At 39.7% G+C, this 16,744-nt stretch overlaps 1 protein-coding gene across 10 annotated transcripts in view; it reads right to left on the reverse strand.

Annotated features, from left to right (window-relative positions):
• NAV2 (neuron navigator 2) overlaps positions 1-16,744 on the reverse strand; it is a 417,220-nt gene that overhangs the window by 180,682 nt on the left and 219,794 nt on the right. The window contains exon 1 of one of the 10 annotated variants that reach the window (XM_026850746.1): positions 16,583-16,683. The exons of the other annotated variants lie outside the window; for them this stretch is intronic. Coding sequence (XP_026706547.1) covers positions 16,583-16,633 — 51 coding nt within the window. The 5' untranslated portion in view covers positions 16,634-16,683. Of the gene's footprint in view, positions 1-16,582; positions 16,684-16,744 lie in introns of those variants that run through there. 10 annotated transcript variants of the gene reach the window in all.

Here is a 16,744-nt window from a genome sequence, read left to right on the forward strand (position 1 = left end):
GTTCCTCCTGTTTCCATTTAAAGGGTTTGGAGTGCTTTCTATATAATGATCTTCATGCCAGTTAGAAGACAATTGGTAAAGGTTAAAGCTGAATATTTGAATTATGCAGAGAAGAGCAGCATCCTCATCTATGAGGTAGACTAGGGGAATAAAGGCAAAAGAACTACAAAAATACAGGGGTTACACTGAAAGCTCCTTAGTTCCCTTTTCCCACTACAGTCTGTGTCCCAACCAGAGACCTTTTCAGTCAAATGTATTTGTATATTTATAAAAAAATGTAAGAAATACCCCTCCTAATAGGAAACAAGTAGCCTCTGTAAGTAATTAGTTTATGGCTGTAGAAAAGGATGAGTATTTTATCCCTAAAGGCCATTTACAGCCATGCCGGCCAAGACCCCCAGTTACCAATTCACTGCCTTTGGAATGAAGAATGATCCTCTGTATGATATAAGAGGAAAATTCTGCTTCTCCATTCCCCGTTGACCCTATGCATTATTGGGGAAGGCGGGAACTGGAGGCAGACATCCATCAAAGCCCACAGAGCCAGCATGGGCACTGCTGGAGGCAAGATCCTACACTTGGAGACTCAGTAAACCATCAGCCGGATCTGTGATGGCAAATCCTATGCTCCTAATTAGAGAGGTTCACTGAAGTGACACCAGCCTATGCTTTCATTGATCTGGTGATTAAAATCAATGCTGGAGGGTTTTACTAAAATTTCTGATACTCAACCTCTAAAACAGCCTTCTACAAAAAAGAAAAAAAAATAATAATCCAGTAAAGTAAAATTTATAGCAGGCTACTGATTAATAATTTAAAACAATATTTTATAGCTGATCAAGAAATGAAAGTACAGGCACAATTCCCACAAGCATAGCAGGTTCAGGCATCTCCTCTTGAGAGCTTCCTTGCGTAGCTAGCAGCCACTTAAAGGCCGCCTGCACCTTCCTGAAAAAAATCATTCAAGCAAAGGAAATAATTTTTGCATTGCTCCTGAAGCTTTATGCTGAAACATATATAGGACGGTCCTTGAATACGCCTGTCATGAAGCAGATCAATTGTAGATTTCATCTATTTTCAGCACAAAGGGTTTTACATAAAGATATTTAATGGGAATTGCTAAGTCTTGAACAGCACGACCTACCAGGCTAAGGCTTTATTATTTTAGTTCCTTATGATCTCTGTCGATACATCCCTTTTTAAAATGTGGATGGTAGAAATACTTCTATTCTTATTAATACTCTTTTAACAATTTTGTAGTAGCAAGGAGCTTGATCAAAAGATCTGCAAGCTCTGGAAAATTCAGGGAGCATAACGCACTGACAGCAGACTATCCTCACGGGGCATCCATCACTCAAATTCCTACCTAATTTTATACACACCTACACAATCCCTTTCTGCAGTTGAGATCCTGCATTGAGTTTCCCACATTAAGTCCCGCTTCTGCCTGAACACCTACACGTAGGAAACTGGTACTCCAGCAAACTTATGTTCTTAAAATTAGCTGAGTAACAGGTTTAATGAGAGGAAAAATACGGAATTTACAGGGAATAAATCCCTTAATTAATCCATTGTGGTTATTTTACAGGGGTCCACCGATATTAAAATTTTGACTTTTTTAAAAAAAAACTTCGTAAATCTTTGTTTACCTTCAGACAAGAACATTCACTTTGATCCATGCTACAGATGTGGTCAAATTTTCACCACGGGATGTAGGTCAAAGCACATCTATGTATGAAACTGAGTATAGTGTAAAGTAACATCAGATAAGAATTCTGACTTAGCTGCAGATAACATCAGAGCAATTTACTGGTAATCATTTGGGAGGACAGAGTCTACCAGCATAGAAACAAGGCTTACACATCCACAAAATCAGTTACTCTTTCTTGCCTGGAGCAAGGGTTGGAGTGATGTAGAACAAAGAGCATGCTGCTAATTTAAGGAAGGAAAAAAAAAAAAAAAAAAAAAAAAAAAAAAAAAAAATGCATATATATCCTAAAATCTTAATTCAGAAATTAACCACAGAGATACCAATACTAGGAGGGGGAAAAAATAAATAGAGCTATCAGGACTGGTTGTCTACTTTCCTGCTCAAACATGACTAATATTTATACCACTATTTTCTCCAGCTCTTTGTTAACCACAGTTCGGCCTGCATAGTCTTAAAGCTTTAGAAATACGGGGGGGTAAGGGGGAAGAGAAAAAAAAAAAGTTCACAATAGTTGTAGTACAACGCTAAGATTTTTAGGTAAAAGGCCACTTTCCTCAAAAGGGAGACTGAAAGCCCTGTCTAAAACCTGGAATTGTAACAAATGAATTAAACGACAGGCAGATGGTTGAGGTGTGAATGAAATCTAAAATTTCTATTAAAAACAACCTAAAAAGGCAGCTCCTTGGGTGTTATTTTTTTTAAAAATGTCAACTCTACCACAGAACTCCTTAGTACTATCATTTTTGCAGTGTTGCTTTTAACACTTTTTGCAACGCTTTTGTTGCAGGTTTTGTTTGTGCAATCTCTTAATCACTAGGATGCTGTGGATTATCCATTTTTATCTCTACAAAATAACTTCCCAGATACCTCTTGCAGGTTTTCTCCTGAGTGATCGCTGTTGGATTCTTGAAGAGTACAACTGCTTGGCATTAGACTTCCACTCGTGATTGCATTTATCACTGTAACACATACAGCAGCCTCAGCAAATACATTTCAGAGAATATAAACTGGTGACAGCCTGCGAGAATCAGAAGGATAAATTCTGGCAAGTGACAATTAGTATGGTTCTGGGCCAGTTCCACTGCCGCTCAGCCACGGACATCGTTTTAAGGACCTCACTGAGGTGAGTGACACTTATAGGCATGCATTAAAGGAGTGCATGCTTGTCCCTATCAGAGCAGTTATCAAAGACCAATAAAAAAAAAAAAATCCTACTGAACTGTACAAGAGCTGACAAAGGCAGCAGCTGCTCTCCTCCACAGGGCAAATTTATATTTAGAGTAGGAGTTGGGAAAAATTGATCCTCACAGAAATTAGCTTCAGCTCATCCACTCTGGCTCCAACACCATCTAGGAGACCCAAAGATTCTAGAAGAAACTTGTAAGTAAATCAGAGCACAATTTCATTTTCAAGACATGAAAAGGATCTAAATTCTACAAAATTCTCACTGATTTCATATATATAATGAGAATAGATTGGCCAAACTTGTTGGGTTTTTTTAGGAGTTAGATTATAAGGAATCTTCAAGTTTCAGATCACAAGGTCATCATGAAGTGACCACAGCCATGAGGAGAAAAAAAAAAAAAAGCAGATTTCATTGAGGAATTAATGCAAAACATGTCAACATCTTATCAGCTTTAGCAATAATTTCATTTAAGATACAAAGCACCAAATCAATATGGGTTTCATATTGATTTCACACTGCTCTGGGTGCAACGTCACCTTGTTCTGGGTGTAAGTTCACCCTGCTCTGGGTGTTTGTTACCCTGTGATGTCACCCTGTTCTGGGCGTAACGTCATCCTGTTCTGGGTGCAACATCACCCTGTGATGTCACCCTGTTCTGGGTGCAGCGTCACCCTGCTCTGGGTGCAACATCACCCTGTGATGTCACCCTGCTCCGAGTGCAGCGTCACCCTGTTTGGGTCTAATTGTCACCCTGTTCTGGGTCTAATTGTCACCCTGTGATGTCACCCTGCTCCAGGTGTAACATCACCCTGTGATGTCACCCTGTTCTGGTTGCAGTGTCACCCTGTGATGTCACCCTGCTCTGGGTGCAACCTGTAGAAGACAGTTTGACCAGGAAAATTAGCCTCTGCCATTCAAATTTAAAAGGTTCACCAAATTTGCAGTGATGATAACTATGCCCAACACCACCCTCAAAGTACTACTATTCTGAGCTTAAAAAAAAATATGTTCACATTTAAGTCCACAAACACATGCAGAAGAGTCATGCAGTGACAGTTATGAAGAGCAGAAACTAACATTTCCCAACATAGACTGTAAAGAATATTGATAAGCTGGTACAGCAGTGCCTACAAAAGAAACAGATCTCTACTACATTTCAGAAGTTCCTAGAGGTGTTGATGGATGGATGGATGGATGGATGTTTTGGCATATGCCATTAAGTCCTCAAACCTTATTTTATTAGTGCTGAAGGCAAAAATTTGCTATTGCTACAAGTTGACCTAAGAAATAATAACTATTAACTATCTTAAGCAATAACTGGTAAAAACTGCTCGACTTTAAAGTAATTCCAATCTTAGATGTTGAGATTGTAGCCAGAAAATTTAAAAACCCCAAGAGTTTTATATAAAAACATGTCATGGAATAATGCTGATGCTTGGTACCCTAAATCTGACTCAACCCATCTCCATCAACTCATTAGCTGGTAAAGCCAAGCTGCAGTCTGAAGAAGTTGTTAGCACTTGTCTGTATAAGGGTCAAAGTCTGCAGTTTTGTATGCTGACATTTCTCCAGCATTTTGCAAACCAATAATGCAGAAAATAAGTTAACAATACAATTCTGAATAAAATGTTTACATATAACTGCATTTAGCACCTGTTTCTGTATTTCTACATTATCTGTTTTTCCTTTTTTAGTCTAACTGGTAGTAAATAGCACATTAAAGTATTCTGACAATCTAAAAGAGCGTTAGTAGTGTTTTTAACACTCGTGTCAACTTAGTATGATTCTTTACATTTTCAGCATATAAACTACGATGTGACAGTGCTTGGGTAAAGGATAAGGGAGGGCTTTGCAAATGCTTCAGGGACACCTGCTTCATGCTGCTGATATTTTATTTTCCCAACTCACTGCAGATGCTTGTCTCAAAAAGCAAATAACCCAAAGATCAGATTAGCAGACTGATATTTCCATGGGTGCAGCTAAGACTAGCAGACCTCATAAAAGTACTTACCAGCCTTGGGACCAGCCTCAACTCCCACAGAAGGATTAAACACAAGGATTAGACACAAATAGAACTTATGTCTAACCAGTAAAGCAGATGTCTAACAAAGTAATAAACCTGTAACTTTTACATGGGGTTAAAAATTTTGCTGTCCTTTCCAATATTTAGCAAATGATCCATGGGCCCCCAAATGTATTGCATACCACCTCATGCTACCTTGAGACTCCCTTATTCTCTAATCAGTTAATTCATCAACAATCACTTGTGAGGAAAAAAAAACACAAGAAAAAAGCTTGTTGGGCAAATGTCAGCGAACATTAAATTAACCAGTCGAAGATCAGCAATGAACAGCTGACACCCACACTGAACCCAACACATGGCTCCATTCACATTATTGTTAAACACATGCAGCCAATCCTCCAATCACTCTACTTTCAGAATGACAGTAAAGGATCTTAATTTTATAAACCAAAATTGTGCTTGAGAACCAATAGTAAGCTTAATATTAAATATCATCATAAAAAATAAGGTATTGCTTTTATGCAGTTTGGATTCAAGGTACTGTTTTACCTCTGAGCACAAACTAGATTTATTAAGCATCTTCTCCTTGGCTCAAAGTGACCCTCAATTTATTTCTGTGTACTTCTATTTGCATACAAGAATGTATCATCTTACAGAAAGGCCTCCCAAGCACCCACTCAAGTCTGAATTAAATTTCCTCCCTGCTTTGTAGAGTCAGGTTGGTTCCCTCAATGAGGAGGGTAAGTTATGTTTACGGTGGCACAGTGGTATCCCCTCGCTAATTCCAGTCTTCAAAATAGATTATTCATACACATGCCTAAGAAACAAGAGTTGAAGGTACCATCTTAAACAGATCTTCTAATGTTGAAAATGGCCATTGCTCCTCGCCCCAAAGAGCTACAGTTCAAAAGATGAAATGGCTGAGAACCACAACACACATCTTATACCTTGGAAAGCCCAAGGGAGGATCTGATCTCAGGTGCAAGATAGCAACTCTTCTAAGGTTCCACAACTCTCATGTGAAAATTAGCTGGGTTGAGCAGTCCAGGTGGGTCCCAAAATGACCCAATGATTAGCAGCACCTTTAAGCTTGCTTCTCCCAAAACAATGATTTCAGATTGTCCCATCAACACCCATATCAAAATACACCTTCCCCAAGAGCACATGCATTCTCCAGCCTTGCCAGGGACCACGGGGGAAGAAAGATTTGGCCCAGCAACTGATGACTCCAAAGCAGAAAAAACTGAGCACCGTGCAATATAACTGCATTAAAGCAAGCAAGAAGCCTGATGACTTTCTCTCCTGGCAGCAAAGGTCATACAGTGCTGTAGCTGTTAATCAGTTAACAACAGGTTATCTGGGGACAAGAGAGACGGTTGCATGTTGGTATGGGGGCAGGGTACCTAATGACATACATTCAGTCTTTCTCAATAAAGGAAAAAGCCAACCAGGCACTATTTCCAGTATTTTAAACATTGGTTGCTGAAGTAACAGGGAAAGAACCATATCTGCATAAGACTAAGGTGCCCAGAGCAGCAGGTGTATTTCTTATTATTATTTCTTGAAAATAAAGTTTTCAGCCCTGAGTAAATCTCTGTTACTTCATATGCCTGTCACCCCTCCCACCTCTTGTCTGTTTTATTTAGATAATACTTTTCAGACATATTTATACTATACAACTCCAGGACAAGAGCTGTCACTCTATCTTTCAGTAGCACCTCATGCAACATGGTTGTGATCTTAGTAAAAGAATCTAGGCAATCTCAAGATTTAAATGATGTTTTACAAAAAGCAAAAAATACGACTCCTAAACTGACACGTAGTCATGAAAATAAAATGCTTTTACAGAAAGCCAGAACAGACTAATTCTTCCCCAGACACCTCATCCTTAGGAATCCTGGTATCCTATATTGTGGATCCTCTCCCAATGAAAATTTTCCACTAGAATGTCTTAAACTGAAGTATTTCAAGCCAAAAAAATATTTCTACCTTCTCAATTCTAAAACACGGATCACAGAACTCAGGAGGACAAGGTAACACCTACATGGTTTGGAAGCCTCTTCCAAACCCAGAATTCAGGTAAGTCTTTGAAAGTGATGATCTTTTCATATACCCTGTACTGAATCCAATAAGAGTCTAATTCTGAGCCCAGGTTATTTACATGCATTTTGGTCGTTTAAAAATCAAAAAAGACTTCCAAAGACTTCTGGAAGGGAACAGCCCTTATGGCAAATCTCTGAATGCAAAGCACAGAGAAGAAAGTCAACTTGCTTTACAATGCCCAACTATTTCACAGGTGATTATTAATCACATTACAATGTGGAACTGTCATAGCACTCAACTAGAGTTGACTAGAGTCACAGCACTCAACTAATGGAAATCGGATACTCAGGAGTGCTCTTGAAGTTCTCTAGTACTTCACTGAAAAGATACTGATTAAAAAAAACATATACAACTACTTCTTTGTTCAGAAGCCTTTTTAAAGTACAAGAAAGCCTTTTAAAATTACAATGCCCTTCCCACACCAAAATCACCTTTCCTCCTTCACTTTCACAGTAATTACTCTGAAGAAATATTTAACAAAAGTTATGTAGAGCCATTTTCCTTAGACAACAACATTATAATAAAATCTAGTAACTGCACCGATAATCTATAAGGAATTTATATTTGTCGAATAAAACTGAACATTTTAAAATGAAGCAGATCCGTTATGACAATAAGCAAGCATATGAAAAGGGAATGGTGAATATTTGAAGGATTTTTAGACAGAAAGGCAGCACAGAAAACATCTGAGCAGTCACAGCCTCACCATAATGACTTTAATCATGAACCATCTGCTAATAAAAAAAAAAAATATGCAAGTACTGGTTGGCTGAGAGACTGAATGCTTACTCACATGTAACATTTTTATGAAAATTAAGACATGTTAAAGACCTTGTCCAATGCCCTGGGTAAGACTTCACTTGAAAAATCTCTGACAATTCTTGTCACCTGCGTTCAACGAGGAGAAATTCAGACTAGAAATGGTACAGAAAAGGACTTCGAAAGTTAAGAAACTGTCTTGCAAAAGAAAACTTTAAGAATTTGGTTTATTTCAGCTTCACGGAGTAAAATGTTCTTTGCCCAGGGATATCAGGGAAGAGGAGCAGAACAGCTAACAGACATCCTGGCAAAAACCCCTCAAACGCATATGAACTGGATATGCGTATGTCAAAGCAGACGAGGCTGGAGGAAAATTTTGGGGCAGTCTTCCACAAAGAGTAAGAGGATGCAAGCCAATTAGTTTTAAAATTTTATATCCACAAACATGATGATATCATTACATTAATCAGTACACTGTAACAGTAAAGTCTGACATTGATAAAAAAAATAATCCCTCTATCTCACATGCTATTAAATACCCACCATCTGCATCTATCCTTCTGTGCTCTGCAATAAAGAGTTAGCACAAAGTCACATGCCACTGGGAGTAAAAGAAATAATAAGTTTTTTAGAACAGTGTATAGAATTTTTAATCTTCCCTCAGTGCCTTGTGAGGGACAGAACTAAAGAAACTAAAATCAAGCCCCACTCCCAAAAGGCATCCTGTACCAGAACAGGAATGTTTTTTTGAAGGATAGCCTACCTCAAATCCCTTTCCAGTCTGTTTACTGCCCTAAGCACAGAATTAAATGAGGCTCAAACCTCTACACCTGAATTCTAAATTAAAGCAAACAGATTAATCTGGAATATATCAGAAAGCCTAGAACAACAAGCAACACAGAGCACCAACATAAATTTTTAAATTTGAACTTCTGAAGTTCCTTATGTAGGAAGTGTATTCTTTTAATGATCTCTGCACTGAAATGTGAAACGTAGGTCTTGTAACAAAACAGTTGTATGGTGTTTACATTAAGATCTAAACAACTGAATACACACAATAGAGCATTTCCACATCATTAAAATTCTTTTCTCATTGCTTTGATTTCTGTAATGACGTCAACTCTTTACTTAAAGAACTCTGCTTAATACAATTTCAGATATTTAATTTTTACATAATATTTAAATATCCATATATTGTGCAGAATAAATACATGCTGTGGTGGGTGACCCTGGCCAGCAGCTAAGCACATGGGTTGCTATGAAGAAAGTTAACTCCATCCCAGCCGGTCCCAGTACACATACACCTACCAGTTACTGAATTCAGAGATCCTGAAGGTAAACAGGAACACAGCCTGGAAAGTACCTGTATCTAGCCATTTAACTAACTATATGACACAACTGCTGTCATAAATTGATCAAAGTCTCTCCTAAAAGGTATATTAAAGTTTACCTCTTTTAAAGAGAGCCTGTTTCAGTACCTGCCTATGTTGATCAGAAGCACTCTTGCTGCATTTTGAAGTCTTTCCAGAGAATACTCCCATGCCCACGCTACCCTTGTTTTCCTGGGTATGAGGGTCAAGGAAACAGATTTTTCTTTCTCTCAGTCAACCCAACAGCCCTTGCTTCCTTCGAACTGCTCTTTCAAAAATGATACCACTACTTGTGTATAAAATTCTGCACGAGGTTTCTCAGGTCTCCTGGTAGTTTCACTGCATTCATACCTCCTTATCTCTACTGAAAGTACCTTTCCTGATACCTCTTAGGAACAAATTTGCCCTTTTCACAGCCTTATGACACTGTAGTTCACAGTTGCGTTGTCCTCCCTTGACAGTTCCTCCTCAGGAAAAAGATGTGTGTGTCCTTTTAACACACTGTATGCTCACGGGCTTCTGTGTCAAAAAAACAGTTCCTTAACTGTAATTAAATAGAAGGGTGGGAAATGTATGATTATATGCAATAGTATCTTTCAGAAATATCCTAACCTATGAAACACAGAAGTATATTTTGCTATTTATTTTAATCCTTGTAAAGTGCCAGCAACTAAGCCTTCCATCTAGATATCTAACAACGGGCTGAGGCTCCAAACTTTTTGACTTGGGAAAGCTCTGTAATAGGCTGTGATCCGATTCCAACATCAAGTCAATTATCAGCTGCAAGATAATGCTATGCTGATTCAAATAAACTGCTTATAAGTCACTAATATAGATGGGAAAAGCTGAAGGAACTGCAGTATTTTTTTCCCCTCACTTAATGAAAAGTCAGCTATCAAAAATAGGTCTATCAAACTGTAACTTTCCAAACCTCTTATCATCCCAGTCAATTCTTCTCTTGCCGTTTTTAAGTTAAGCACTTGAAAATCTCTTCCAGAATGAAGTGTTTCTTCCAAATAAGTATATTTCCTCTGCTGTATGCCACACATTAGTCCAGCAGGCACATTGAGATAAGAGCATTAAAGGGAAACGTTTAATAGAAGGAGAAGCCATGTGTAAGCCAGGACAGAAATTTATACATTTTTATACATTTATACATCTTTTAACACTCTCTTCACTCTGAATTAACTCATTTTACAAAAACAACTCTTTTATTTTTTATAAGAACATTTTTTTAAAATTCAGTGGTTGGATTGAATGGGCCAACTTATGGCTTATTTAACTTCTGCAAAACTGAGGTATTGGTCTAGTTGGCTCCACTCACCTCCTGGCACACATTGGGGTGGTGCCGAGCTACACTGTATGAGCAGGAGACATCATTCCTCCTCACCTAGCCCATCTCGAGCAGTATTTTCCACCAGCCACAGGGGTATGGGATGAAGACATGGCCAACTCCTTCCTGCACCTCCTGACCCACAGCAGTTATCTCAGCAGGGCAAGTCTCCCGCTCCCTGAAACTGAGGGTATTCTGGGTGCAAGGGCAAGGATCATAATATCATCCTTGCTTGAAACCTCCCTCCCCCTGAGCCTTCATGCTTCAGCACATGCAAGTGCAAATAGTTGTCGCAGAGTTATCCTTGCAATAAAGATGAGATTCTGGCTGGATGTTCACCAGATTCTGGCTGGATGTTCACCACATCTACACCAAGAGGCTGTTTCCTGCTATGAAGATCAGAATCTGGTCCTATTCCTAGAGATGTCTATATATAAAGTGCTTATGTGAAGACATGCATCTCTCTTCTCTCATGTTATTCAACATATTAAAATCTTAAACAGAAAAGAATTACAAGGAGAGAAAAATCAAAACAGAATTCCATCTGCTTAATAGTAAGTATCATTCAAGTTTTATAAACTGAAAACAGAATAGAGGTGAACAGGGAAAGCTGAGCTGCCTTCTGTTCAGTTTTCTCCAGCTCTGTATATCCTGTAAACCTAATTCCAACTGAGAAAAGATAAAAGCTACTCCGTTGCTAGAAAAAAAAAAAAGGTACAAATAAACTACAATAAATAAAATCTTCAAATGTTTCTGCATCTGAAAACTGTTTTTGAAACACAGTTGTTTGGGAAGTAGCATAATAAAATGCCAGCTTCTGTTGATACTAACGTGGCTCTTCAGTCAAGATTTTTTTTTACTACATCTAAAGAAACAAAACTTAATATGGGCTGGTTCTGGGGCAACTAACTATTCCATGTCAGACTCAGAATTGTGAGAAGACATACATGTAACTTTCATTCATTATTTGCTTGCAGGCTCAAAAAAAACCCCAACCCCAAGCATAAAAAAAACACCTGGAAAGGTTATCTACTGCCAGTTATATCGAGATAAGCTGGTTACTATGTTTCTACTGATACAATAGTAGGGAAAACCTTATAGAAGGCTGGAACATTCTCAGATTTCACAGTTGTATACATGCTACAAGGCTGGGGGCTGCTTAAAACCAGGACAATTTAAACTTCGCATAAAGAAAAAGGATCACATGCTTTTTACAACAACCTTCAATCATCACAAAAACAATATATTACACCTTGCAAATTCTCAAAGCCATTGAACAGTGAGTGGGAAACAGCCTTGTTTTGATTACATTAAAAAAAGGTGTTTGTGTAAGGTGTGTAGCTGACTCATAACAGTTAAACAACAAAAAAAAAAGGGGAAGGTTTTACACTATTTTTTTTTTTTTCCTGAAGGTTTTACACTGTATGTTGAAATTTTTTTCTGGTAGTCTCATATGTAAAACAGAAAGAAAATCAGAATTAAACTTTTGTTTTTAAAAACCCAGGAATAAGGAACTCTGGTGTCAAACCAGGTAGGTTAACAGCCATGCGCAAGTCACCATGAAAAGGAGCAAGCGACCTAAATTCAATCTGTTTCTCCTGAGAGCTGACAGTACCTTAGAAAGTAGTCAACAGTCTACTCAGCACAAAAGCTATCTTCGTTACTGTCTGGCCACTCCTCTGAACGTCCAGGAGTAACATCACTATGCTCCAGAAAGACTGGCAAGAAGCCTGTCATGGTTTCCCAGGAAACACATCCAACAATAAAAGCTCCCTTGTATTATGCAGGTAATTCAAGATGACAAACAGGTTTGTACAAACATTTCGTCAGGGTTTTTCCCACCCTCCCAAACAGATTATTAACATAAAAACTAACATTTTCTTCGTAGTTTTGAATAATCAAGTCTGCATGGCAGTTATCACTAAGTTACAAGCAACGCAAGCGAGTGAGGGAACTGCCAGGAGGAAAGGGAGTCAAGTTTGTTCAGCCTCTGAAAGGCAAGAGGCAGAGGTGGGGGCCTCTGGCCCCTGTCTTCAAACATCTAGGGAGGATGAGCGGAGAAGACAGTTGCACAGCAAGAGACAAGTAAGCATCACTGGTTCAATCGAGGGTAATTCTGGGTAGATTCAGGGAAAAAAAAAAAATCTCTCTTGTGGAAACGATGAAACACTGGGGTAGGAGCTGTGCATGGCTGGAGTTTGGCAAAATCGATTGGCCCACAGCAATCTGATATTTCTTTGAAGTGAGCTCTACTTCGAGCAAGGGGCTGGCCCACTTCCCAGAGGTCTCTTCCAACCTAAATTATTTTGTGATTCTGTTCATAAAAATAGCTGGGATAGTTAAAGTTACTCTTAGAGACTCTGGAGGGATCAGACAGTCATCTCCAGATCTTGGTTACACTTCTTTTCCTTAACAAAAACATGAATTGCCTTCTTCGTCTATCTTTCAGAAGGCATCATCAACTTGGTTCCCAAGCTAAATTAACAGTCAAAATGTCTAAAACTAAATGCTGGCTCTGAAGATGACATGATTCACATATACCCCCAACTAAGCGTACAACGCTATATCCAATAAAGTGACGATTTTCAAATATTTCTGAAAGAAATTGTTTCCAGGTATTTAAAATTATTTTCTCAAGTGTTGAAGTGTGGCACAATAAGTACCTAACAGAAAAGCAGTGAAGTGGTGGAAAGTATACCACAAGCATCAAGAATCAAACCATTAACTCTCAAGTGTACTAACAAACAGCATCACTCTAGTATAAGAGTGAAAAACACTCCCACAGATGCTGCGGTACAGTTCTGTATTATGCAAACCAACCCCCCCAACAAAATAAAAGGGTACTTTTTGGCAATAGCTCAAAGGACTCCTACAGAAGTCACCCATAACTCTCCTCAAATATTTTTTATGCTGCTGTATTTACAATCTATTTCTACGCCCACAGAAGTAGCAAGCTCAATTTTTCTATAACCTTATCAGAGTTGGACCTGTAGTAGACTTGCTAATCCTCTACAACTGTATTCCCAAGAAGTTTATGGTAAGCCTTGTTGGCTGCAAGTAATGAAGATGTGATTTAAACATCAGAATCCCCCGACATATTTTTTCATAAAGCAAAAGGAAACACAAATAAAATGGGTGCTAAATGGTCTGTGATAGAAATCAGGCTACTATCCCCCAAAATTATTCAAGGACAACATTTTGGAAGAGGAGACACTGGGTTTCAAGCAGAGTTACACGCCTGTTTTTGCACTGCACTCTTACTGCAACATTCCGGAGTTTACAAACTTAAGTCTTGCAGGATCAGACCCTGTGACAGCAGCAGACAGAGGGATTTATTCCTGGCTGACTAAAAAGCCCTGTATTACAAATCAGAAAAAAACTCAGCTTCCACACTCAGTAGGATGCTTTCAAGCACAAAACAGTCCTTGCCATCACCATCCAAAACTCTCAATGTTATATATGTGGTTATTTTTGTATTATATGTGTGGTTATTTATGTATACTACCCATAATCAGCTCACCCTAAGCAAATGCTGACAAGCATTTTCTCCTTTCTTCCACAGAAACTTCACTGGCCCAAAGAAAGAGGTCAGGAGAGAAAGCAGTGGGAGAGAAGGGAGGGAACCGGTAGGGCATGGTGCTCTGCGGGCGTCCTTCGGGCCCTTTAAGCCCTCACCAGCCCCACTGATAACACCAACACCCTCCATCCCCGACTCCAACCCAGCACAATGTTGACTGAGTTCCTGCGCTCAGTTATTGCCAAAGCCCCACTGCCCACTCCAAAATGTTGACAGAGCCCACGCCTGCCTTTCAGCACTAAGGTAGGGGAGTCACCGTGTCTTTCCAACTCGCAGGGATCCAGTGGAAATTGTTTTAAGATTCTGTACCTGCTGGTGAAGTACCTTGCAATCCTTTGAAAAGTTATGCCAAACAAACGGGAGCAACTGTAAGAAACTGTGTATTCAATAAATTTACCTCACGTAAAACTTCACGGCCAGAGAAAGAACAAAAAAGTACAGCTTCACTGATTGTTATAAAAGGTAAATTTTCATTTGCTGCTAATTACCACGACAAACAACTGAGAATGACTCATTTCATCTTATTTGCTGCAAGTTATACAGTTATTTATTTAATGTTTTATTTATTTTAAAGTTTTCATTCAGTTTCTCTTTTTTAGATGTTGCCAATTAAAAACTTTTTTTTTTTTTTTTCCCCAGATGCCTAAGACATTTTCATTGGGCATCATCTGGTCTATTTACTGTAATACTCACTTAGCTAAGGATTCTTTTTTTTTTTTTAATTATTACTATAAAGCTGACTTTCTTTGATCCACTTTATCACTACAGACCAGCTAAGGCCTACGGAAGAGCTCTGCATAAAGCTCAGCTCATCCAAGTGCCTTAGGCAAAGCCTTGCCAGGCCCCCCCAGGCTGAGGAGCACCCACGGCTCTCCCAGCCCAGCACCCAGCAAGCCATCCCCACGCAGGAGGCAGCCCCACGAGAGCCATCTCTGCCGCCCCCTAAGTACAGCGGGCAATAAGTAGCCACTGCTTTACAGGGGGAGGGAGTGAGGAGTAAGCCATGGACTGAAGGTTTTTATCCTTTTCTCCTCCTGCCAAAGAGGCCGGTAAATCCAGCACTTCCCTTGCAGCCTGAGCGTTACTTGGTTAGATTTTGTCGTGCCTTGAATACTCGCAAGCTATTTCATTTCTCAGCTCACATCTGCTGTTCTCTGAATTCACATGCTCAATTCTTACAGGTGCTTACTCTGTTTGTAAAGTCCATTCGTGGCCGGTTTAAAAGCCAATGTATATGCAAAGACTTTTTAATACACCTGTGTACATAGCCCTTGCTGCCTCCTAAAGAGATCTTTGCATATGAAAAGGGAGAGAGGGCTCGCTTCAGCCTCCCTTTCCAAAATGCTTGGCTTCAGCTGGAACCGAGCTGGCGCAACCCCCACGCTAAACCGCACATTTTCGCTGCCAGCTCACAAATTCATTATTCCAGCGGCTACTCATGCATGAAATATCCGAAACTATCTGATCCCACGTGAAGAGCTGCTTTTCTATCTACAGCAGGGTACTCCTTAAATAACACGTGTTTATCACCTCATTCCTTGCCATCTAAGTATGTAAAACCAGAGATTGTTAAATTACTAGACGCGCTATAAATTTCTGTGATCACAGAGCCCGGTATGAAGAGGTGCTCTGGGTATCTTTGACTCCCACATGGATTTCAACAAAGTTTTCACATATAAAGGCTACACGACTAGACCTGTAGCAAATCCTTAGTTTTGATTATAAATTTCTCAGGAAAATAAATCTTTCATATAAAAACTGCACAGAAATGTAATTTTCTTTGTTTAAATAATCTGGCAGAGAGACAGAGAAAACAAATTTAAACCTATCTCAGACAGCCACTGCCTTGATATTCTTTACATCAAATAGCTTTTTTTTTTTTTTTTTTTTTTTTTTAGTTTAAATCTTGCTATGCACAGTAATTCAAACCGACAGGCAGATACGTGGGTTTCCTGATCTCATTTATGCTGGGGGAATGAAGCAATCACACACTTTCTACTTTGAGGGGACAGTAGGGTTTTTACTTTCTGGCGGGGGGGGCGGGGTGGCAGAGAATTGAAAAACAAAACTGTTGAGCAAACAAAACCCCCAAAATGCTCCTAGCTGACACGACTGGTCCAGAAAGACTGCGAGAGGAAACTGCTTCCAAGGAGAAAAAGGTAAGGAGGCAATAAAGTGAGAGCTATACACATAATCCGTATTTCTATTCTTACTTTTAAATAAGCTTAACTCCACGGATCAAACAACACGCCAAATAACCTAAAGCAGTCCAAAAGATGAACTAATGAGTAACAGATCCAGCTGCAACTCTATTGCCAAACGGCATTCCACTCGGAGACAACATCGGTTCAGCACCAGCCCTTCCAGCACACCTACTTCACTATTTAGCAAGTATTTATTTACCTCCTCCGGACAAAAGCTCCCGTTTGCTAATGACAAACGCGCAGGGAAAACCAAGTGCCGCGCAAATGCCTTTGTCATCCCCAGCCGGCACGACCAGGGCTCCTTCCCAACCCTTACCAGCTTCATGGTGCTGTTGTTCTGCTCCCAGCGCCACAGCATCAGGCTCATGGTCCCCGCCGAGCACCTGCCGGGCCAGCCGCGACCAGGCGGGGCCACCAAGCCCCCGCTAGCCCGTCTGTGCAGCGCGGGGGCCACCTCCCTGCCGGCCGCGCATCCCCG

The sequence above is a fragment of the Athene cunicularia genome, assembly GCF_003259725.1.
Source record: "Athene cunicularia isolate RWA chromosome 5 unlocalized genomic scaffold, athCun1 chr5_part3, whole genome shotgun sequence".
Taxonomy (NCBI): domain Eukaryota; kingdom Metazoa; phylum Chordata; class Aves; order Strigiformes; family Strigidae; genus Athene; species Athene cunicularia.